The 26,183-nt window shown below is 38.5% G+C and overlaps 1 protein-coding gene across 1 annotated transcript; it reads right to left on the minus strand.

Annotated features, from left to right (window-relative positions):
• Positions 1 to 4,792: 4,792 nt before the first annotated feature.
• Positions 4,793 to 25,539, minus strand: DNAJC15 (DnaJ heat shock protein family (Hsp40) member C15; the record flags this gene model as incomplete). Its single annotated transcript, XM_079549451.1, has 6 exons — positions 4,793 to 4,863; positions 7,897 to 7,967; positions 11,994 to 12,070; positions 17,518 to 17,591; positions 19,500 to 19,551; positions 25,438 to 25,539. 6 exons carry the CDS (start codon positions 25,537 to 25,539, stop codon positions 4,793 to 4,795), a joined length of 447 nt encoding a protein of 148 aa, XP_079405577.1.
• Between the last annotated feature and the right edge of the window lie 644 nt (positions 25,540 to 26,183).

The following is a 26,183-nucleotide window of genomic DNA, read 5'->3' on the forward strand; positions in this document are numbered from 1 at the left end:
GTAAACTGGCCGCACCAAGAAAAAGGCCAACAGCAAATGCATTTCCTTCATTACCAAGATTGCTTGAAGGGTCCTGGAAACGTCTGCAGATTGTGTACTTAGCAAAAGGAGTGGTGGCAGAGACCTCACCTGACTCAACAAAGGCTGAAATCTCTAATTGTGTACTGTCGGCATATGGAGGTGCCAACTGTGCACGTAAGCAACATGCAGATGTTGCTCTATGGCACAGCACCAGGCTTCCAGCTTGCTCTCTCAAGTATTTCAGGCCCCGCAGAATCCATTTGCTGCTAAAAGCGATGTTGGTTGGTGGTTAAATAATGTACTCAGATCAGTAGAAGGTAACAAATAGAAGCTTGATTCCATTTGGCAGAAGAAAATGACTGGTCACGAGCAGTGTCCCCCTATAGGGGTGGCTATTGGGGCTGGCCCTGTTTAATATCTTTATTGATGACGTGGATGAAAGGATAGAGTGCACATTCAGTAAATTTGCAGATGACATCAAGTTGGCTGAAAGTGTCGATCTGCCTGAGGGAAGGACGGCCGTTCTGGATAGGCTGGATCACTGGTCTGAGGCTAATAGGATGAAGTTCAGCAAGACCAAGTGCCAAGTCCTGCACTTTGGCCACAACCTCAAGCAATGCTACAGGCTTGGGCAGAGTGGCTGGAATACTGTGTGGAAGAAATGGACCTAGGGGTGTTGGTCGATGCTCGGCTGAATGTGAGCCAACATGTGCCCAGGTGGCCAAGAGGGCCAATGGCATCCTGGCTTAGGATCTCCACACCAATTCCAATGGTCAGGAGAAACCACTATATCCAGACCAAGGCCTTATGTGATGCTTAAATTATATCTCTGTTCTGGAAGGATTCATTCTGGAGAGGAAGTTTACTATTATTTAAAAGTGGAGTTTATGACATGTAATATCTGCTATAGTTAAAAAACAAAAATAAACAAACAAAAAAACTAATTAACCTCTTCTTGTATAAGTTAGTATACAAATAAGGAAGCTGTAACAGCACAGTAGGTGGTTTTAATGTCACATCAAGTTGTTCAGCGCTTGTTGTGCACCATGACTACCCCTAGAAAATCTTAAGCATGTTAATGGGATGAAGCTACCAAGTGATATTCTCGTTCTAAATATAGTGTTGTGATTTCTTAGTATTAAAGGAAATAGGTTTATTATTATCCTGGATAATAACTCAAGTTACTCATCAGAGAGGAGTCTCTCACCTCACGGTTTGTGGGTCACCAACAGTCATTAAGGCTGTCCTAAAATTCCCTTTCTCCTATTTGGTGCCCAGAACAAGGAAACAAACTTATAAAATGGAAGAAAATGCAAACAACCTATTTTAAATGTAGTTGAAGTTTTAATTATTTGCAAATCAAAGTTATTTGGGCAACATGCCAAGAAGCTCTAGTTTTGTTTTCTTTAGAACCTTGTAGTACAGTGTGAGAAGTGCCACAATTTCTGTAAAAGCCTTAATTACATGAAGTATGTGCTTGCTTTAGAGCTAAATTGGGTATAACTGAAATAAAAAGTGAAAATTTGAGATGTTTTGGGTGATGTCTTCTATTTACTTGTTTGGCTTCTTTATGCAACAATACCCATTAAAGATAAAAGCGACTCAGTTTCTCAGCTTCTAATTGTAATAGCCTGACTAGGAAAATGCAAGGAAAATATTTTATAAAATGCACTCCGCTGTGGAATGGAGCTCAGTTCCTCAGAAAATCTTGAAAAGTGATATCTGCATAAGCAAGTTTGTCTATACGTACATGTACGTACACATTCATTCTGCTTCTTGACAACAAATGTTGCAATTACATAATCTAAAAATCCCAGGATTGTGATGTCATTGCTGATTCTTGGAAACCTATATGCCAAAATTTGCTGTTGATAACCAATGGAGAATGTACCACAATTCAACTAAGTAGTTCTGGAGGCTGTAGATGGAAATTTAGTGCCAGCCCACTGTGCTGCTTGTCAAGGATGGAAAGACAGACAGACAAAGAACGTGAATTAAAGGAAAGATCCTAAAGCCCAACATGCAGAAAATTACACTCCTGAGGAAACTGATGATATCATCTGTGATAAGCTGTGCTGACACTACTGATTTTTTAAACTGTCTCAGGGGTGTGGACTAGTCTCACCAGTCTGCTTCTTGGAAGCTTTATGCTTCTTCCAGAACTACAGCAGGAAACAGAGCAAATGCCATCATCTCCTCGGCCCAGCCTTACCACCAGCCTCATCTGAGTACCAGGACAGATGTGAGGATTTTCACACCAAGGCTGAAGGACGTTGTCTTGTACAGCACTCTACAACCAGACCAGGCTTCTTAGGGAACCTAAGACACCAGGTACCAAATCTGCGGATTAAAGGATACGACTGTTAAGATGGAAACAGTTCTATGTCTTTGAAGCAGTAACAATTTAAATACACAGGAGTAACAATCTTTGCCTCTACAATTTCCAAAGAGATTAAGCAAGTTTTATGAACTGTGCCCTTGTGTTCACATGTTCTGATTGTACCCAAGACCCATTTTAGGACAGCAGAGTTTTTGCAAGCTGCACATTTGCAGTCAGGTGATCAAATCTCATCCAGTCTTTTTGTGAACCTATGTCTAAGTCTGCTGAGATGAGGGCAAGCTCCCAAGGAATAAGAGAGAAACTAGGCAGGTGAGCAAGCTGCTCATCACATCACTAGAAATCACCTGCAGCAATGCCAAACTAATGCACTCAGTCCTCTCTCACTTCCAGTGTAAGGAGAAAGCTAACTGGGAATTCCCAGGCTGGTTGTAAGGTACAGATGAACACCTTCTGAACATTAAAACACACTAAAAATTATTTTACTTGTTGCTGAAATTATGGATGGACATTTGCATCAGAATAAATCAATTTCTACGCTGTTCTCTTACACTGAGGATTTTCGCATCTGACAAATAAAGTAGTTTCCAGAGGCAAAACATTTGTGAAGTTAGATGAATATGCTGCCAAAGAAATAGTATCTGTTTTTCCCAGTCCAGTTGAGGACTAAAGTACCAAACAGGTGCTGTTCTGCATGGCAGTCTGCGTGAGCGTTCTCCAAAGACAATCCTTAGCCAGCACAGTTTGCAACTGGTGACAACAAAATTAACAGTATTTACATGATTTGCTTGACTACATCTTTCCATTTGCTGTCCTGTCTTCATCCTCCCAAGCATCATTTAGTAGGTAAAACATAAGCTTTGCCAGTGAACAGACAAGGAAAGAATTAGTTGCTTCCATAGATTCCTACTTATGCTATTGCACATATGATGTTAGAGAACGAGGCACACAACTATTATGCTTTTACAAGCATTGCTCATTAGCTTCACTCACTTCATGGCATTTTCCAGATATATGAATAGCCAAAGTTAATTTGTCAAATTTGTTAATTTGTCATAAGACTCAAAAGAGGACAAAAACTAAAAACATATTCCCTATAAAGATATAGAAAGTTGATTTGTAAGAAAAGAACTAGATTAGCAATCTCCAGTGCTCTGGTTTCAACTGATACTTCAGCTCTCTATACTTCATTTTACTCAACGAAAAGAAAGGCAATCACATGAAAACAACAGCTTGTCAGTTCAAAATTATTAGGAGGAATATTGTGGCTACCTGACACAGACATCAATTTTCGTTTTGGGCAATGACTCAGATCACACACAGGTTCCACTGCAGAAAATTAGGGATAACTCCACCATCCCAATTCTCTCCTCCCACAATGACAACCCTCATAGTTCCTTGTTTGTTTTTATTTTTCCTGCTCATACACAAGCCCTTTTTGTTACAGCATTAGTTAAACAACACAAGTGTGTATGCCCACTACCAAGCAGGATTCTCCATGCATCCTTTTTTGCTTTATCCAGTCTGTTTGTCAGGAAAATGACACTGTATGTCAGGAAGTCTCTAAATCACCCATATTTAGTATTTTCGATCAGAGTCAAATTAAATTTTGTCATCTGTCCCTAATACAAGGAAATTGTGACAAAATGGGAATTATATGATATATTAAAAACAAAACAACAGAAAACCATCATATTCTTTCATCCTTTCAAGGAAATAACCAAATATGGCTACCTACAACTGGGTGATGTGAGAAGTAATGTAGACCTAACTTGGAAAGCCTACACAAAGCAATAAGCAAAGAAACTTCTATTAAGGGTTTCAGCCACGTTTGCTCCCTGCTGTATCAATCACACACCAGGCACACGGGGCTAACTTATCTAATAAACAGATTACAAAAACCCATCTGACCCCACACCACGTGGACATGCTTTCTTCACTTCCACTGTATGTAAGGTGATACTGAAAAGTTGCCATGTGAGTCTGCCAGCACCCCATGCACTGACTGTATACGTTATTACACATTTTCTGACAATTATCATCTTCATTAATGAAGGTAAAGTCTATCCAAGACACATTCAATTTTTCAACTCCCAAGTTCCACAAAAGAACTACTTCTGAAGAAAAACATTTTAAGAGAATTCTCTAAGCTTGTAATGTGTCAGAATTCAGTAAAAATGCACTAAAATTGAGACACAGCTGTAAAAGAATCCAGTTTGTTTTTAAATAGTCTTAAATCTTTAATTTCAACAATAAATATAAACATCCAGTGCACTGTTAACCAACTGTGCAGAACAAGTACATATGAAAGCTCTTGCACACTGTATTGTTGAACCTTCCAGAGAAAGATGCATAAGAAGTGGGGTGTTTTTGTGTGCGCTTTCTGCTGGTTTTTTTTTTATTTTGTTTTTCTGCGACGCAAGTCTTAGGATTTCAATTTTTGGTACTGGATTCCAGCAAGTCTTTTGCTTCGTTTATTTTTGTTGCTAAGTAAGGTGATCCACCTGGGAAGAAAAAAGGCAGAGAAATACCATTTACATGTTTTTGCAGAGCACCAAACAACTTCACTTACAGCATCCCTTTATCATTCACTTTTATTAGCTTTTCCTTCCTAAACAGATGTTTTTCATACAGAAGATTAAAATATGGCAATGACACAAAGCAAACTAATTGATAAGGTAGCATGAAGAATGTAAACAAAACTGAAGTTGCTTAAGGATAAAACTAAGCAGTTTGTCTTGGAAAGAAGTCTGAGATCTAAAAGCATTTCACACTGGTGTGATTTAGATTTGTACTGCAGCATTACTGCAAACGTATGCAAGGTCAGCTGTCTCAAACACTCATCTAAAGCTGATAGCTATTATGTCAACCCACCTCAAAAACTAAGAGGCAACATTTTATAAATAATTTTGACAAAATCATCAAGCATGTGCACGCATACTCCAAGCCTCTCCTCCTCTAGACATCCAGAATTACCAGGCAGAAACTGTCACATTAAAGCTATTTAAACATGGTACGCCTTCTAACTTCTAGTCCTGAACACTGTCATTGCTTTACGCTCCATCTAACAATTTGATTACAGTTCAGTGGTCTTTTTGTGTTTGTTTTTTAACTCTCCCCTTGAGTGCCAACCATCTGCCTGCAGTCACTGACAACAACATTACAAGGTCTGTATCAGTAGCTTAGCACTTACAGGAATGCACCTATATATCTTCATTTCTTTTTTACATAAAAACGTGATTCCAGCAATACTACTCAGCACACTAACCAGCCTTTTCCAAGGGGGCTGCTCAATCATAACTCTTCATTCATCAGAGAAGACAGTGATAGAAGACACACAGAAGAACTAGCACTAAACACTCGTAAACACAAAGACTTCTTCAGGTCACTTTTGCAGGAATCCAAATCATTCTAAAGTCAGTTCATTGCCTAATAAAACAGCTGGAAAAAAATAACAGAGTTCAGCTGTCTTGTTCGTGCTCTGTTTTGCTTGAATGCAGTCCTAATAGCAAAGACATGTGAGGAAAGTGAGGCAGGGCAAGGACAGAAAATTGTCTACTACACTGAGTACTGCTTCTTTCAAAACCCTGACAAGAAGATAAAACAGTAAGGACTATAAGCTGCAATAAACTATGTATCCCAAGTAATTTTCAACTTTGCCTTCAGTTTCTACTTTACTAGAGTGGATCTTAAAGTAAATTCAATTCAGTGAGAAGTGTTTTTACTATGTTCACATCCTGAAACACCCTCAAGTGCCATATTAATTTTGCAGCCCTCCAATGAGAGAAAATTCAATCTCATGATTGCCTAAGTGTTTGTTTATAATTAAAGCAAGTCCAAAAGGCTCATCTCTTCCTCTGTTTCTGTTAGCAAGCATTCTTTCACAGAATAAATAATACATATAAAAAATAACATACAGTATATCAATATAAAAACACTTTTAAACTGAACTGTGCAAAGGTTAATGAGCAACCATTTTAGTACTGCTCACCAGGGATGTTCTTATGCAAACTTCTATTAGTGATTTATTTCTAATCACGGTTTCTTCATTGTTTTGAATCTCAGGTAATACGAGTAACTTTTCAAATCTGTATTTATTGATCTTTCTTCTACCAACACCAGCTGGTAGAATTACATTCTAATGTTGGATATTGCTTTTAAAAGCACATCTGTGCTACCAGAGCCAGAAGAAATGAAGTTGAAAACATAACCAAGCAAATCTCTCTGCAATGCCACATGTTCAAGATTGTTCTAGGTCTTAACTCTGCAGCTTACATTAGAGGACATTAGACAACACTTCTCTCTTTGGCCATGACAGAAGAGCTGCAGGGGCAGCATGGAGGCACAAATCCCTTCACCTGGTGCTCCTGCAGAGAAAATGCTCCATCTTAATAGCACACAGGAGGGCTCACTACATCATCAAAAACTACACTGTGCCTAGCTGCAGGTGCATTAAGCTGTAAGAACTGGCCCCTAAAATGATCTTCGTAAGAGGAACTGCTTTTTCTAGGGGCAACTCAACATCCACGTGGAAATTCACGACTCTGGCTCAAGTCTCCAATGGCTGCTACAAGAAAACTTTGAAATTCATTACAGAAAACTTGTGACCTCTTAGATACTCTAGTGGTTAAGAGGTCTCTGGCCATAATAATAAACCAGAAAAATCTGCATATATTTTAATATATGTGTGTGTAACTTCTATTATTACAAAAGTGTAAAAAACAGAAGTGTGACATCAAATAAGCAGGAAAACTTTAGAATTAAACCCAAGTGGTAAAGACAGTAAAAAAGCATCGACTAAACACTTCACCCAGCCAGTGGTCAGTTACTTTTTCCATTCTTTTAAGATGGGGTAGAAGCAGGGAACCCTGTAATTCTCTCAAAAAGATGCAAAAACCCCATGATTTTGCCTTTTGACTTCTGAAATACAGCGTAACTCTTCACCATCTGTTATTTTAAAGTAGAAACAGCAATGAACATATGGGCTTTCTTTCTCAAGCAGCTGTAGTGTAGTTAAAGTTATAATAATAGCCTTTCTATAAGACAAATTTACATTAAAAAACCTCACAAGTAAAGCAACAGTGCCCAGCTTTACATTTTTTTTCCAAGTGAATTCAAGGAAATCCAAAATTATGCAGAACATTTTCCCACAGAAAGTTACCTTCCTCCATGTGAGTGGTCCGTCTCATTTCAAAACAGGAACGGGACTTTAAGAAAAATATTACAGCTCATTTTTTTCGTACTTTGGAGGAAGTTGGTTTTTGGGTTTTTGTTTGTTTGTTTTGTTTTTCCTATGTGTGTGGACCACTGGTAGTCCTACCTGAAGCAGCACCTTAAGAAAACCTTAAAGAAACCGGTTAAAGCTGTGGTTCATAAAGCCTGGAAATCAGTCTGCTTTATCTGATGCACAGAAGCTTAAGTCTATAAATAAACTTCACACAGCACGGTTATTTATATAATCAGTAAACTGAAAGGATCTCATTTAGGGCTCTTCCTTTCCAGCTTTGATTAGAACAAATAAATAAATAAATATTTACCTTTATCAGGATGATTCAGGATCATGATTCTTCTATGGGCTGCTCTGATTTTGGCCTTGTCAGCAGATGGACTGCAAAAATAAATTGAAGTGCTTACCATAAATTCCACTGCATTCAGGCTATAAATTAGCGGTTTATACTGGCTTCAAAAATAATTAAAACTTGAGATTTTCCCCATCTTGTGGACAAAACATAAAACTGCATCTTTGAGGAAGCAATACCAACAAAGGGATGTAAGTCACACCGAGGACATTTTTAAAAAGCCTTTGTATTTGACACGTGCAAACATCCTTCCGTCCCTGTTGATTTGTTTCTTTTTTCTTCAAACTCAATAAACCCACAGCCATTTAAAATACATAATTTGGAGGAAAAAAAGAGCTCCGCAATACAGATGGTTGGTATTCTTATCATCAAATGCAGAAAATACATCTTTGCTCCCAGAAAACAGGTATTTATACGACCAATGACAAAACATCAAATATTTAATATTATCATATTTTGTTCTACTGTAAATATTTTTATAGTTGCTATAAATACTTTCTGTTGGAGCCTAGGAAAAAAACAACTATCTGTTATTTTTTGCAAAGCTGTTCAACGTGTTGCATTCAGGGACATGTTGATTTACATGAGCTACATAATGTTGTTTCCTTCAATGACAGATACATAAAATATGTACTCCAACTAAATTAAATATGTACCTTACCAGACAAATAACCACTTATGGATGCAACATACCGGCACAGTAGGCTCTGGTATGCAAAAGGACAGTTGGAATGACTTGGTTTTTTTTGTAATTTGTTAGCACACAGAAATGAAACAGTGTTTTCCACTTCTTCATCAGAAATTACTCACTTAATTTTTCTGTAGGTAGAGTTTGAATGCAAGATATCAGCCTAACTCCCACAGTAAACAACCCCTAATTATTTCACTATCACAGGGAAATGAGGGTATGTTACAGAAATACTTCATAGAACATTTCAAAAAATGTAAAAACCTGCAAAGAAAGAACATTTCAATTGAACAAGGTAAGAATTAACCAGAAGCTTTGAACTATAAACTATAAAAAATGATTTATTATCAGATAGCTAGAAATAAAATATACCCATATTTTTATTTGTAAATCAGTTGTTTAATAGTATTTTCTCATTGTAACAATAAAACCTGAATATAATACAGCATTACTTCGAAATTCAGATGGGCAACATTTACCTGGAAAAGTTGCAGCTGCCTATTATGGAAAATCGTGCAGTTTTGTCCTAACAAGCAACTGCAAAGATTCTATTTTATATAATTTTGATTAGTTAATGACATACTGCTCATCTGGCTCTAAAGACTGCTCTTTAAAACCTTAAATGGCATCATAAAAAAATACCTTCATGTCAAAATCATGCTCTTGTTGAACTGGTACAACCTCACAACCTGAGCCATCTGTGTCCTTGCTAATGGGCTTCTGTCAGCCTCTTCTTAGAGGCTGCCCAGCTCCTTCTGAACATCAGCCCTGCCTTCAGATGCATTGACCATTTCCACAAATGACAGACCCTTCAGTCAGAGGAATGTTGGTGAGGCTGGAAGGGACCATGGTGGTGGGGAGCAGGCTCATCAAAAGCCACAGTGAGGGGCTTGGAACCTGGCTTGTGAGGAGAGTTATCACACCCTTCAGAAATTTAGCATTAGCAATTTCATAGTAGTAAACCATTATTCTTAGCACATCTGTATTTTGCTACTGTAAAACATTTTTGGTTTAGGTTTAGGAAAAAAACTTAATATTTTCACTTCCCATGTTATCTCAGACACTCCCCCATATTTCGTACCAACACTTCCTCCTACTGAACGTGCAGTTGTTAAAATTATTGCAGGTTGTATTGAATTTCAGCAACCTGTTCTTCACAGAATAAAACTTAAGATTTGGAAGAGAATAGATTTAGACTAATTATTAGAAAGAAATTCTTTACTGTGAGGGTGGTGAGACACCGGAACAGGTTGCCCAGTGAGGCTGTGGATGCCCCCTCCCTGGAAGCATTCAAGGCCAGGCTGGATGGGGCTTTGAGCAACCTGGTCTGAAGGGAGGTGTTCCTGCCTACAGCAGGGGGTTGGAGGCGCCTTTCAACCCAAACCATTCTATGATTCTATGATTTGTTAACATTTTTAGTACCGCGCTCTTTAGCTTTGGACACCTTTTCCAAAGATAAATGCAAACAATATACATGCATGTTTCTGCCAAAACCCTTGCAATTTTTGAATATGGTTATTACAGAAGAACATCTGGAATATGTAAAAAGTCAACGTACTTGACATTAAAAAGCCACCATTATATCATCAGAGGATCACAGAATGGCTTGGGTTGGAAGGAATCTCAAGGATCATCAAGTTCCAGTACCCCTGTTGCACACAGGGTTGCTATCCACTACATCAGGTACTAAATCGAGTTGCCCAGGGCCCCATTCAAAGGTTCACCTTTATCATGTCTCATGGTTTTTACTTACAGAGCGTCCATACATACACCTGAAATAATGAATAAAGCCTCTGCTTAAAAATTTAGTATGACTTGGAGGTGATGACAAGACAACAAAGGATAGAATAATAAGATCAATCTCTAGACAACCTAGTTCTGGAGCCTGGCAGCTTTCATAACACTTTTAACACTCTTGGGTTTTTTGGGAGGCCCTTCTACACATACACTATAGTAAACTGAGTTAAAATTGGCCAGTAAGAGTTCTTTTCAAGCAGTGTGAGAACTTCCCATAAAGATATTAGCCACGCAGCTACACAATTAAAGGCTCAATCCTTCAAACATTAAGGACTTTAGTTGTATCTGATTATGAATGCTAATTGAAAGACTGAGCCCAAACACATCAAGCAGTGTCACTGTTCAGACTCAAGCTATTAAGACAAAAAATTAACAGGAGACTGATTACAGATATGAGGAAATTTCAGACATGTACATGAGAGTGTTCAGAGTAAGCTGTAAACACACTTTAATGAGCTGCAGTGTGCTACTCTGGAACATCACAGAATGTGCCCTTCCAAAGTAAGTGAAAATATTAATATCAAACTCATAGGTCCGAGGATAAATTTCTGTATAACATTCCTACAAATCTGCTGTTCTATGTGCAAGCATGACATATTTGAAGAAAATATGTGCGACCTGGTGTAGGGAACCTGCTTTGGCAGTGGGGTTGGCCTCGATGATCTCTAGAGGTCCCTTCCAACCCCTACAATTCTGTGATTCTGTGAAAATGTTATCATTTATTTTACAGATTCTTAAAATGAATGCCACATCTGCATATTTCCATTATGTCAGAAGCAAACATAATCTTGTTTGGCTGCTATTTCTAAGCCCCGGTTTTCACCACCTAACTTCCGGAGAGAATTCAAACCATCCTCCTTATTTTTTCCTCATCTTAAAATTAAGAACTAATCTAAATCAGAAAATCCACCACCTCAGGTCAGATCCGCTCTTCTCAGCTGGAGAGCCCTCAAACTCACCATTTGTTTTACAGAAAACACTATGACATGTGCTACTGTTGGCCATCCATGTTTCTGAAAAATTTCTACTCAAAAATCTATTGATTCTGCAGCTTGGAAATAATTTCCTATACCCAATCTAAATGACAAGTCTCTCAATGTATTTATGCTTGGAATACGCTGCAGCTCTTTTAATCCATACAAATCAAAGAGTATAGAAAGGAAAAAATGCACTGTATGAAAAAAAAAAAAAAAAAAAAGCAAAATTGATCTGTTTTCCTTCTTCATCAATATAATCTACAATATTGCTCATTTCAAGGTTTTTATTGGAAACCAAGCCATGTGATTGCACTAATTAGCACAGTATGTGCTATTCTGACTATTTTAAGAGCACCAATTCTCCACTGCAGTATGTTACCAAACCTTCAAGCCAAACACGAGTCACATGTTTTATTAGTATTTTATTGTTTGCTTTCTAGCTTAAGCAGAATATTAAAATGGTTTATAAGCCATTACAAGCCTTTGGAAAGAAAAAAAGAAAGATTTTGGCTGGAGTATTCTACGTTCTTGCAATATGCATTTTCTTCATTCCATACTCACCAAACAAAACCATATTAATGCAGCACACTTACCTTACACCTAAAATAAGACTTGCTTCACGCCTACTCATTTTCTGCTCAAATCCTCCTTTATAGTATAATGAAAGACTCTAGAAAGAAAAAAGGCAAAACAAGCAATAATTAGTTTCATGTACGAGGTGCCATGACCTAAATCATATTTATTCCACCCCACTGAGAGCCTAACATTCATCTATAACTTTGAAGACATGGAATGGGTAGAAAACAGATAATATGAAAGGACTTCTCCTGGGTGTTAACACATACAAAAGCCAACTTAAAAATAGCTATGTGTGTTTTTACAATCTTCTCGTGCTAATCGGAGGTATTAATAGCTACAATCATTAAAATCCTGCCTTCAGGCAACACAGTCCAGAATCAAAGTACATGCTAGTATAAAGTGATGCACTGTACGTGTTCGTGAGGGCAGGGAAGAGAAAGGGAAAAAGTTGTTAAAAACAGCTTTGGTGGCACTGAAATGGAAAATGGCAAGAGTGATTATGTTCTGGCACCCAAGAATTAGCAAGTGGTGACTTTAGTCACTGTTTGAAGAGGAAAGGAAGAATAGAGACCAGAGATTAGGCTGAAAGTGTATTTGCCAATTATAAATACATCTTTAAATTAAAAAATAAAATAAAATAAAGTTAATGAACAATTTTTAATGGTTAGCAACGATCTCCTAAATGCAAACCTTTCTTAGAGAAGAATAAGGGAGTAGTCCATTGCTACTGCCTAATAATAGTCTAAGATGCAAAATTTCCAGTGGCAACAGATGTAGCTCCAAAATGTAGCCTTTGGGAACTGGCACACAGAAATTACTGAACAAGATGGAAGTTTTTTTCTCAATGCAAACATTGGTAGAGGAAAAATAAGCCATCATAAGAAAGTCTAGTCTGAGAAGAGTTGAGATTATTTTTAAATGTTCCTTTCACCCCCAAGCAAAAGTGTGCATGGCCCTTAATAAAATACTTTTCTCACTAGCTACTAAATATATCCATTCATATCCAGTGAGAATTTTGCATTGCATTTGCACAAACTCAAGTAATATCAAAAGCATTAAAGCATTTACAAGGGTCTGTCTATGATGCCGAAGCAAAGTGCTTAAGGTCAGGAACAACATTCACCCAAAAGCGTACTTCAGAAATGATCAGGAGTTGCTACCAATACAGAATGTCTCTGAAGGCAGCAATTCCCAGGAGATTTGTTGTCGTTTGCTACGGTCTGAAGCAAATCTTATTTTTCTTCTTTTCACCCCTGCAAATCATACATGAGATAATCATCTCTGTAATAATTCAGCTACCGTCAAAACTGATCTGACTGCAAACACATTGCACCTACAACAAAAATCTGTTGGGGAACTACTGCTACAGTTGCAGAGTAAAACAAAGCACATCTGTAATAGTACTCAGTAACAGCATAGGCTAGAGCATGGAATACTCAGGGAACGAAAATGGTTTCTCCAGTCCTCCAAGAGGAAACAATTTGGTGATTAAATGGCCACCAGGTAATGTCCTTGAAGAGGTAAAACTGCCCAGAAATTTGCAAGGACACTCAACAATTACTACAACCAGGAGAGAAAAGGACGCCTAAATGCCTCGTGAAGTGTTTCCCAGAACTTCTTCCAAGAATCTTAAATAGATTTCTGAAAAGGTTAATTCCTCTCTGCTCTTCATGCACAGCACACAGCTCTAAAAATAAGAGGACACTCTTGGTTCCCTCTTCATGTAGAGAAGAACAATATTTGAATTCTCTCTTAACAAAGTTCCTCTCTGTTCTTGGTAGATATCACTTAAATAGCTCATTTGATATCACGGAATAAGGAAGAATGGCTATAGGCTTAAATTCAGAAATACTCTTTCATGTTTGTAAAGCACTCGTCCTTGAAATTGTTCTAACTTCAGGAAGCTTTCATTCGGTTCGCTTTCAAGAGGAATGAAATAAGAAATTATGTTTTTTTTATGTCCTTTGGCAAATAAACAAATACGAACTTTCAAAATCAGCCAGAGGAAGTGGTCAACAAAAAACATTTTCTTCTCAGAAGTGAAGCACAGGATAAGGATAATGGATTTCTTACATTAAGATCTTGATCTTCAACAGAATTTAAAGCAAAAATAATTTAGATGTAAAGTCATTGCTCCCCTTGGTTAGAATAGGGGGAAGAAACATCAAGTCTTCATTTTAGGAAATATCTCAGCAAATTTCTAGGTCCAAAATAAAGCAACTTTTCCATGCTATTCAAATTAAAATTGAGAAAAACATGACTTAATTTCTAGTAATGACTGCAGTGAAAAGAAACTACACTCAGATACTCTTCTGCTACAACTTCCTGATTTGCACACAGTTCCAGACACTATTATTTAACTCTGGCTATTGCAAAGAATTTTTGTACTGGAAAAATCATTAGAATGAGCTCTGCATTTCTTCTTGCCATTGCAGAGGGGCAGGGGAGCTACCATTTAATTTGCCTCATTTCCGTGTATGCTGTCACTGTTTAGCAACTTATGTAAGCAAATACTGCTATTTAAAGGTTAAGGGGGAAACAGAAAATGTCTGGACTTGCTCAGATGTGCATTCATTCTTGCAAATTTTAGCATTAGGCAGTCAGCTAAGAAAATCCTGACATCTTCACGATACTTTTTATGGCACAGTACAGCAGAGGAGTGACTGTTTCCATGCAAGATAAGTGATATTCGCAACTGAAACCAGACATCACGTCATCTTACATGAAGTGGTATTTGCTTCTGATAACCTGTGTGTTGTTTCACTACTGACATAATCAACTCAAGAAGGTAAACAACGCTGGAAGAAAAAAACAAATGCATGTACACACAAAATGGAAGACACGACAAAACACCTATTTAGAAGCTGTGCTATCATGTAATAGTAAAACTTGCTGATATCAACTTTAACTTCCTTAACTTCACTTGGAGAAAAAAAAAAAAGTAAGATGGACTAGATACTATAAGAGATGATTGCAACTGTTAGCTCTTAATTTAGAGATCTGTGCATCTGAGCAGAAACAGATCAAATAACAAAAACTGAGTACAAACGTCTCCAGCAAAGCATTAAAGAGAGCCTTTCTTCTGGAACTTGGAATTTTCAGGACTGTTGAATTTGGAGTTTTTAACAGTTTTGCCTAGAACTGTTGTGTCTAAATTCTAAATACCATTGATTCAATAAAGAAAGGTATAGCTATTAACATAAAAGGGGGAATAAAAACTAGGAAGTAAGAAATTAGTGTTATGAATGACAGCATTAAGGTCTGTCTGAGGAGAAAAAACAAATGACTGCTGTGACTATGTAACTACACAGAGAACCAAAACTGGAGTTAGTGATACCAGTAACAAAATCGGGTTCAAGATAAAACTAATTTAAAAAAGAAGTATTTCTCCAACAATCAACAGCATAATGACTAAGTTACAGCAGCATTTATTCTTCATCATTAAGAAGTCTATAAATTTAACAGGCGTTAAGTTAAAACTGAATGAGAAGTAGGAATGCAGAGCAAAATGTTACTTACTTGCTCTTATTTGCTGTTTTTGGATATAACTGTTGACTGTGCATGTTAGTTATTTAGCTAAGTAAATAGTGTCAGATACTCAAGATCCAACAAGTAGACATTTTAAATGTTCACTTCATAATTGCTCAACTTGACCGCATGTAAGTAATTTATTAGTGAGCAGGAGGAAAGGATAAACAGCATCACACTGTGAAACTGCAACTAACAAGAGCTGAAAGCAAGGAAGAAAAAAAAAGTTACTGCCAACAGGAAGAGAGAGTAGGAGCTTACAGAGAGAACCAGTTAGCTTTTAAACAGGCAGCTCGCTTCACAGTCTTCCTAAAAAGGGTGTGATAAGGGATAGAGTTTGATTCTGGAAAGCTAAAGTAAGCACTGAAAAATATAGTGACCAAGTTAGGAACCTTCAAGCACTACAGTGAAGTAGCACTAAGCCCAGACACTGACTGTCACAAATGATTCTTTCTCCAGTAAACATCAGCAGAAGTACTGACTGCTTGATTTTCACTGTCAGCACAGTTTAGAGAACACTATATTGTAAAGAGACATGATGAAACTGCTATCCCACAGTTTATATATAAGCAGCTTCAAATTCCCCCAAACAAAATCACGTGATGCTGCCAAAAGAAGCCTGGAAAATAAATACTTACCCAGGATCTTGGTATATAGAATTTTCACTTTGTATTGTTTTAGTGACAAATGACCAATAGGAAATAACTGATTGCTAAGGGAAAAAAGCATATTCCAAGAAGGTTGACCCGTAGAGTTACAGAACAGACAACCTTCACTGAGAATTACACAAGAGTCGTAAATGTGAATTTTGATTGTAGAAGAAATAAAAAATTGTCATTACCCTCACAAATATAAAGTTAACAAATATATATAGGAAGTGGTAAACCAAAAATAAGTTTTTACTCTATCTAGCAGATCTCATGTCTTCTGCTGTTCGCTGTATTTTCAAGTTCAGTAACAGAATATTCTGCTGGAGAGAAACATAGAACTCTGGGCTTTAAGGCAGGATATAAGGGCAGAAATAGATTCAGCTCCACAGACTAGGAACACTGAGAATTCAGAATCTCCTGTTAGTGAATTCTGCAGTACCTTGAAAGTCATCAAGGAAAACAGACTTGTAGTGAGACTGGCTCAGCCAGCAAAATGGTTCAGAGGGGTACAGTCTCCTAGAAACAGACACCTCTCTATGCAGTAGTATGTCATATTTCCATATGTTAAAGAGTCAGTGCCTGAATTCTTACATGCAAATGTCTAAATTCAGATTCTTTAGCCTGTATCTAACAAACGGATAGATGCGTTGGAGTAAAACTTCTGGAGAGGGAAGATGAAGATTGAAGCACTCTCTACTCTGAAGACACATACCTTATTGCTTGCTACTTCAAGCCTTTAAGTCAGACTGTATCCACATCACATAAAAACAATTTAATTCACAGTACCTAAAGTCCCCCCTGTTGTATTGGCAGGCAACATGGGAACCTCTCCAAAACTGATTTTAGAAAGGGAAAAACAAAATTGCTGTTGGTCTCACAGTAGCAATGCAGTACAGGGACAGGGAGTGAAAACTGATCCAGGAACACTCTAGGGAACCTGCTTTAGTAGCGAGGTTGTACTAGATGATCTCCAGGCATCCCTTCCAATCCCTGTGATTCTGTAACACCATATCTGGCTCATACACACTGCAACTGAGAATAAGTTTGGAACTGCCCCAAGAAAAAGACAACCAATGTGCAAAGAGATGGAAGTGCTTGTTTTCTTGTTCACATGTGAGTTGCAAACAGAGAAAACAAGCTCCTCTATCCTCTTGCAACCCGTCCTGGAAGTTTATTAGATCATCTTAAAAATATATGAAATAAATGACAGAACATACAGAGTAAGGGGTACTCCAATCCAGGGAAAAAAAATAAAAACTAAATCTAGCTGGCATTTGTGATATTCAACATAAAGTGACTTCCTTCTAAATATCTGACATATAAATAGATTTAGCTGGTATCAAGAAACCGCCAAACTTACAGAAGTTGAAATCTTTTTTGCTGTCTCTGTAATTGCCTGCCCCAATGGCTTCCAAAGGTGGAATGCATAACGACCTGAAAAAAATGAAGTCAAAGGAGCCATAAGTGCCATTTAAACACACACATACACAAAATGTCTGACATCTGTTCATTAGCTTGAAGCAGAAAGAATTTTGGGTTATAAAACAAAATTATTCTTCACTGTTCACCTTCTCATTCCATTTATTTTCTGTATGGTACCTTTGCACTTTACTGCTTTTCAAGATATTCCCTCAATGTCTGGTTTTGAATCCTGCCCAGCAGAAGCCCTGGGTAGAAGTCCTGTGACAAACTTGCAGAGGTTTACATTTTTCAGTCTTTATACTGAGAGTGTGTGGGGAGGTAATGCACATAATATAAAAACATAGCCATGGTCTGCAAACATCCATTGTGTTTGTGCACAAAATAAATAAGATTTAAATGCATTTCAATATGACAAATGAAGTTATCAGCATTGTGAACTTTAAGATAAAGTGCAATAAGAACATTAGCTTTGGATATGCATCATTTATTAAATAACATTCAAAGGTTATGTCTTCCAAAAAAATGTATCTACATACTACATGTATCTTAATGTAATGTTGTACGCTCAATCACATATTTTGTACATTCTACATTTTATTTTCTTACAAAGAGAAGACCTTATGGGATTCAGAGACATTCAACTCTCAAATGGCAGTGAACATCTATAGCTAAGAAAGGGTACATGAATCTATATTAGACTTTGTTCTCTGAAGCACAAAGAAGGTCTACCAACTTAAGAATCAAAATTTGTACTGTTACTGGTAGCTTTCCCTGTAGGTTCTAACCCTTCAATTTTTGTTTTGATTAATTATTCATTAGGAATGTAATTTGTTATTAAATATAATGGGAAAAAACATTTTTATAAGACATGGCTCTCCCTGACTCAAAGAACATCGTGCTTTCAGTCTTAAAATATAGGATATCTCTGTAAGTTATTGCAGCCATCTACATCTGTCTGTGCTAACACAGAAGTCAAAACCCCTGTTGGACTACCATTGCTGAAAAGCTGTCATGTATTAATAACATATTACCTCACCTTCTTAAAGCTTACAATTACCATTTCATTGCTAGTGGTCACTACTAATTCAGCTTAACCAGCAGAAGAAATTCTACTTCTACTGTCTTCTGTTTCTATACGAGGATATAGATATGAACTGCCTTCTTAATAGATGTGTACCACCAAGTATCTTGCCTCTCCTTCCACTAATTAAAATAAAACAGCTGCACTCACAAAATACCTGCTGACTTTTTTTGTATTAGGATGTATCTATATGCATATATTCTTGGCGCGTGCATTTGCACACAGCTGAGCACGGCTGAGTTTACATCCTGAAAGTAATGGAAATTGATTCGTGTGTTTCAAAACTACAATAGACCACACTTATCCCATCTGAATAAATCAGCATATAAATCACATTAAGCCCACGACCTGTGTTCAGAAAAACAAATCCAGATGCAGAGTTCAGGGAACAAACAAGGTACTACAGGCACAGGTTAATATGATGTGTAACTGTAACTGCTAAAATCTTTCATTCCACCCTGTTTGAATTTGTCAAGCACCACCTTCACAGCACTAGATCCTGCTGTACTCTTCTGTAATAAAGGGCCTCACCTTGCAACCTTGCAACACCCTTTTATATGTGTATCATATAGCATAATCCTTTTACACTATATTTTGCAGACAGAGAGCATACAGAACCTTTTCACTGCTGCCCACAAAACAAGTTTCTCTAGCAGTGACTTTTTGAAAAAGAATTTTGGAAAACATACCAAGGATTCTGAAGTGATGGGAACTACAAAGGGACATGATTCTCCACAATAGCCACTTCCCAAATGGTTTTCATAAAAACTTCATTAATCTCATTGGAAACAGCAGTAGGCAGGTAAGTGGATCCACAGTCAGCTGGTAATTTAGCTTACCTGCAAATGCAACAGTTGCCACACCGAGTCCAACTGCTATCATAGATCTGGCCTAAAGCAAGAAAATAGGAATCAGAATGAATTGCACATTCTCATTTGGAATATATGCATCTTTACCAGTAAGTATTTTTGATGTCTGCTGTGGACATTTAATATATAATTTATATGAAATATAAAGTATGTATCTTTTTTCCAAAGGCTACATCAAATCTTATAGCACTGCCTCATTAACCTATGCCAGTGCTTCAGGTTTAAGTTGGATTAGCAAATCAGTGAATAAACACTAACAAAGTAACACACAGTATGAAATAAAAAACACATGGCAGACTCTGCTCAGGATTACTGGAATTTTTATGCAAAGACTATTTCAACACCATCTGAAACAACGTTCACCGTAAAAGAAAGTATTAGTTTATCACAAAACCATGAGGAACAAAACAGTCCCATCCCACAGCTGCAGCCACAAACATTAGTGTCTTCCATTGTTCATCCCTTGACTCATGGAAGCCACAGACAGACACAGAGCCTGGTAATCTCATTATTTATTGTCAACCACTGTCTGAATGCTTAAATTACAGTATAAATATTTGTATGACAGTTTTCAGACAGTTTTCGTTATTGGCTTAAATTTGCTGTAGGTCTAAAAGTCTTAAATTTGTTTTAAGTGTCTTGCAACCAGACCCACAAAAAGATTTGAACATCTGATTCAGTAGTAACTCCTAACTCCTGCTAACTCAAAAATCCCAAATAGGGTGGGTATATTTTTCTCTGCAACGCCCTGAAGGTCTGGAAACTTACAAAGGACCATAGGAAATATCTCCTTGAGATGTTGAACAAGAAGCCTCTAAATGATATGCAGCCGAACCGATTTCTCAACCATTTCCAGAATTCAAGGATGAAGAACATTGCAAGCCTGAGTGTCTGGTGTATGGTAGTATCTCTCCATATCTGATAGTTTAATAACACCTTGAACTTCTCCCCAGGAAGCAAGAGAGATCAGATTAGGCCTGTTTAACTGGATTTCAAAACAAACACCAGTGAAAACGTTTTTATCACCAGATTGATTCTCCTCTGAATGGCTTTCTGCTCTGAATTTAACCAATAGGTTATTTACAGATTTTCTACCAACAAATCTGAGAGCAGAACTGCATGCCCAAATTTTGATGTGCCGCAAAAAGTAGATTTAGTGTCACGTAGCTACAGTGGCTAAAACTCTTGTACTCAATCTCATTCCCAGGCAGAGTAAGGGAAGAGCTGAGAAATAGGGATTTTTAAGCTTTCAAGAGCTGCATAGGGGCTAGAGCACAGGTCAACAATCTTTCCTGCACTCAGGTGGCTATGCAAAATGGCAGCATTTCCACCACAGCCAGCAGCTCCTGTCTGGCTGTGAAGGAAGGTGACAGTCACTGCTGCCTGTAGCATTGAGCTCAGAACAGAAGAAGCAGCAGATAGAGATAGGACCATGAGGAATGGTTTTAAACTGAGACAGGGGAGGTTTAGGTTAGATAGTAGGATGAAGTTTTTCACTCAGAGGGTGGTGATGCACTGGAACAGGTTGCCCAAGGAGGTTGTGGATGCCCCATCCCTGGAGGCATTCAAGGCCAGGCTGGATGTGGCTCTGGGCAGCCTGGTCTGGTGGTTGGTGACCCTGCACATAGCAGGGGGTTGAAACCAGATGATCATTGTGGGCCTTTTCAACCCAGGCCATTCTACACTTGGGCTATGCTGACCACGAGCATAACATAGTATTGCAATTGCTGAGAGGCTTCTGGTACGAAAAAAAGAAAACAAAGAAATTCTACACATGCTGGGAGTGGAGCCCCAAAGTTAAGACTGAAGGAGTTTTGCCCAGAGGTGCTTTAAAGTCACCTCTCTATTCCATTTTATCATAGACTGAAGTCCTGATATTAGCATTCATGCCTGAATGTAAGCATGTAAAAATAATGCAGTAGTTTAATATCCATTCTTCCTTCCAGTTGCACAGTTTCCCTTCCTCTTCAGGCCATGAAAAATAAAAGTATGCTACCTCAGATGGTAAAGGAAATAAAACAGTGAAGCCCACTGTTCATCTCCTCATTAAAGTTTTCTGCTTCTTCACCCAGATCAGTTTTCGCAGGCTCTCAGTATTCAAATACGAAAACTTGATGAGATTCTTCTAATCCCTCTGTTTAAAGACTAACCACCAACAGCCACAATGCTTCTGGAAATACCAAAACTCTAAAGAAATTATATATTATTCTGTTCTGTGGCTTGTGATAATGGATTTACGTGCAGTAGAGACTTTCCTTGACTCATTCAGACTGACTGTGAGAATCTTTTACTGTTTACAGTCAATTAAGAGCCCAACAATGTGTGAAATAGATCATATTGAAAAAAAAAATATTTATTAGCCTGTGCTTGTCAAAATTTATTCTTGCCTTGCCACCAAAAGGTAGATTATGTCAGCTTCAGTACCTTGTCAGTTTACAACAAGGTACACTGCCACTGGTAAGAGACACCTCATCACAGGTAAAGGCAGAACGTTGACGTAAGGCTAATAAATGGTACTTGGACTCCATCAGCTCTGCACAGAAACTGCTTAAATGTTTTTGCAGAGTGGTCTGTATGCAGTGTAGATTCCCTGAGCACTTTGTCCACTGGGCTATATTATTTCAGCCTCAGTGGAATGCACAAGCAGTTACAGGAAAGCTAGTGAAAAACAGCACTTAAAAAAAACATAAGTGTTATAGTAGTTCTAGGATAGGAGTGCTAAGCAGGACCAGCAGCAATCCGAAGACCAGGCAGAAAAGTAGTTAACGTGATGGGGTGATCAAGCCACAGAGCCATGAGAGACTGCCCATGTTTACAAGTGAGATAAAACTATCCAAAAAGCTGAGAAACATCAAAATAGAGTAACATCCCTTATTTATGTTAGCAGCAGGTTAGAAAAGAGTCACTTGCTGTGTATTAGCCACAATGGTAACTTGTCACCTCAAAGCATCCTGAATGTTTGTTATAGTGTTATACTGAATATGGTGTGAAACTGAATTTAAATCAATAGAACCAAGATTGCACAGTTCATCTTTTACTACCACAGAGTCTCTTTTTAAGCTAATGGTAACTTCACTTATGGTGAAGTCCAGTCTGTCCCAGTTTTCTTTTCCACGCTCACTTAACTCAGATGATTATTTAGAAGGAGAAATCAAGGTTAGTCTGGAACTTCAAAATATACAGCAGCAAATTTTATTGTTACGACCATAAAGCTTTAATTACAGGCACTCTTCTCATCAATACGAAAGGAAAGCAACTCGCTCTCACATCTACCACCATGAGCTTTTTTGGCTCACACTGCTTTAACATGCATGCTATTTCATATCCAAAGGCTCAAAATATTAATAGACACTCACTGACTTCAGCTATAGCAGAATTGACTTTTTTGGAGGGAGGGTGAAGGGGGAAGGTGATTTAAATTTTTTTAAATATGTAGGTTTATACAAGAAAACACTCCTTAAGATCCAAGAGGGGAAAATAAAGAAATAGAAGATTAAAAAGTAACATCTGTCCCTTTCTTTATTCAGTGAATCAGCTCCCAAAGGTTAGTCATCAACCCTGTGCTATTGCTGATCTCAGTCTTTTATTATGAAGTTCAGTTTTACTAACAAACCCTCTAAGATACAGATAACAGTAAAACTAAGTTTTGCTAAATCTGCAAAGTTTTGTTTTTTCATCTTTAGAGAAATGTCTGTAAGGAAATACATCCACAAGACTTACCAGAGTATTTGGTAAACAAAAGAAGATAAAGCATATTGACAGACAGTATATCTAAAGGTACACACCAGACACCACTTCATAGAGAGGTCCAAGAACTAATCCTTTAATATGTAAGTTTCCTGTAGCCTTAATCTTTTTAAGCAGAAGAAACTGGGAAGAGTAAGATATTCCTAATCCACAGCACTCTGCTTTACAACTCTCTTCTATAAAGTAGAAAAAAAGAAGTTAAAAAATATAAAAGGCAATTTCAAATGCATAATTCTAAAATTTCAGCACAACACTGTTACATCTAACAACAAGCTACAAGAACAAACTTTATAGACATTAAAACATACCTGCCTGCACAAGATTTGGATTTTATACTCTGGTTCTTCTACTGCAGTCAGTGGAAACACCCTCCTTGGTCAAACAGAAAGTATTCTGCTTCCCTAATAACTAGCTTTAAGATATACTGCTAGGGCTCTATACTTTTTTAGGGCCACAGACAGCTATAGTGAAATGGAATAAAAAGCATGTAGAAAAACAATTATTTGTTCTGATGGACTGGACAGCAGTTTGTTAGTAGTCCATGGTTAATTGTGAATAGGTAAAAATAGGGATGTATGTACCTGAAATAAGTAAATGCACAAATGTAATATGCTTAACTAGAAACTTTGTTTTAAAAACATGTTTGTTTTTTAAACAGCTGTATGTATGCTGCTAAAAATTAGAACTCACAAGGATATTAACCAAGCATGCAGAACTATTTCCAAGGCTTTTTTCCCTTATTTAAACATTCTAAACCTCAAATAAATGACTGCATCTGGCATGGAAGTTACAAGAAGATTGCTATTCCCCAGAAGAGTAGCTTCAGTACTAAAGGCTTCAGAGTTTATTAGAAGGTTTCAGAGCAAACCACCTAATTAGCTGTATACGGAGCTGGATGCACTGGGATTATATTATAAACTACCTGCAACAGATTTGATTTCATAACTTAATGCTTTCTGTCCATTCTCACCTCCCTATGAAGTTTATTTTCCAATAATAAATTAAAACTAGTTTCAGCTAAAAGCTCATCTCCATACACACCCAATTTTCATGTCTATTTACTTCATTTATTTTATAGTAACTTTCTGGTTTTTCATACGAAACTACTACAAACTTACAAGTTTCTGACAATTTTTCACAGGGGACTCTACCAGAGCAGTAGATTCACTAGCAGAAGTGTTAATGCCAGGCATTCAACCAGCCTTCCTGGATATGTATTCATTATTAATGAATTCTTACAGCTGTCTTCACGGACTCTATGCTTTCACTGTTGTTTTTCTGTCACTCCAAACTTCTGACTGCTTCAGTAAAACAAGTATAGTTATCATCCTGCACAACTTAAAAGCAAAATTCGGTTTGGGAACAGAGCTGTTTCAGCCCTGAAGGTGATGTTTGTTATCCCATTTCATCTCTGCAACATATCCTGTTACTCTGTAGCAAGATGAAGTATACTGGGCTTACATAGCAAGCCTGTGGGTAGCTGGGGAGCTGCAGGAGTGTCTTCTTGTGAACCCAGCAGCAGCTGCCCCATGTCAGATTACTTAGAAGAGATGAAGTCATTTAAATTAATTTATGTTCCCATCTTTTGACAGTAGTCTCTAACCACCACAGAGATGCTACATCTCTACCCATACTAACCATAGATGAGCAGGTATGGCTGTATGTAAAAGAATGCAGTATCTCTACAGCGTCTGGAGCCTCATGGATGGACTTCCTTCCCTTTTTGCTATGAGGCTCATAATTACTGCTGCTCATAATCTCTGAAAAACCCCAATTGTGAACCCCAACGCTGGTCCTCGCTCAGCTTCTCCCAGATGACAAGCCGCCAGGAGAGAGTGACTTTTTTCGCTGAGACTTCCACAGAACCAGCAGAAATTAGAGCCTGCTCTAATAGAACTCACGCAGTATGGAAGGATTTGACATCCCCCGTCTCCCAACGGTAGGGAAACACAACTTCAGCTTTCCCGTGGCTGACAGAACCTCACGTTTAACCCCGCGTTAAACGGGAACAGACTGCGATCCCACCAGGCATGGCCTTGGGCGAGGGGCCAACACCGCCGTCCCTGCCCGTGGCGGATGCCGGCCCCGGGGGAACAACGCTATGAGGGCAGAGCTCGCTGCTGTACCGCCCCGCCGCCTGCCTGGCTCTCAGCGCGCTCACCAGTCTCCGGTCAAGCTCGGTTTGGCCCTTGCCGGCGCCCGTAGGACCCCTAGCGTACTCGGCGTAGCGCAACGCTTCAGAGGAAGCCCCGGCTCCCTCCATGATGGCGGGCGTGACGGCGGCGCTACGGGCCGTACAGAGAGACAAAGCAGCTGAGGAGGCGAAAGGCAAAGCGCCGCACTCCCGCGCCGCTCAGCTCTGACCCCGCCTCGCGAAGGCGGAGAGGGGGCGGGCGGTACCACAGCGTTTTGTGGGGGGAGGGGGAAACGGTCACCGACGTGGCTCGGTCTTCCGGGCTTTGTCGTCGCCTCCCGGGGTTACCGTGAGGATTACCCGCCTCCCGCCCCCGAATCTGGTGGCTCCCTCCTCACTGAGAACAGGCGGTTAGTTGGACGGGTGATGGTGAGGAGGGCTGGGGATGTGTGTCCTTTTGTCCTCACGGCCTGTATTTGTTGCACCTTACTTGATGTCCGTGTATAGAATCGTAGAACCATAGAATGGCTTGGGTTGGAAGGGAGCCCAAGGAGCATCAAGTTCTAACATTCTCGCCACAGCCAGAGCCATCAACCTCCATATCTAATACTAGACCATGTTGCCCATGCCCCCGTCCAACCTGTCCTTGAACACCTCCAGGGACAGGCATCCACAACCTCTCTGGACAGCCTGTTCCAGCACCTCACCACTCTCGTATAAAGAACTTTCCTCTTGCACCCAATCTAAACCTTCCCTGTTGAAATTTAAAACCA

The sequence above is a fragment of the Tetrao urogallus genome, assembly GCF_951394365.1.
Source record: "Tetrao urogallus genome assembly, chromosome: 1".
NCBI classification, from domain to species: Eukaryota; Metazoa; Chordata; class Aves; order Galliformes; family Phasianidae; genus Tetrao; species Tetrao urogallus.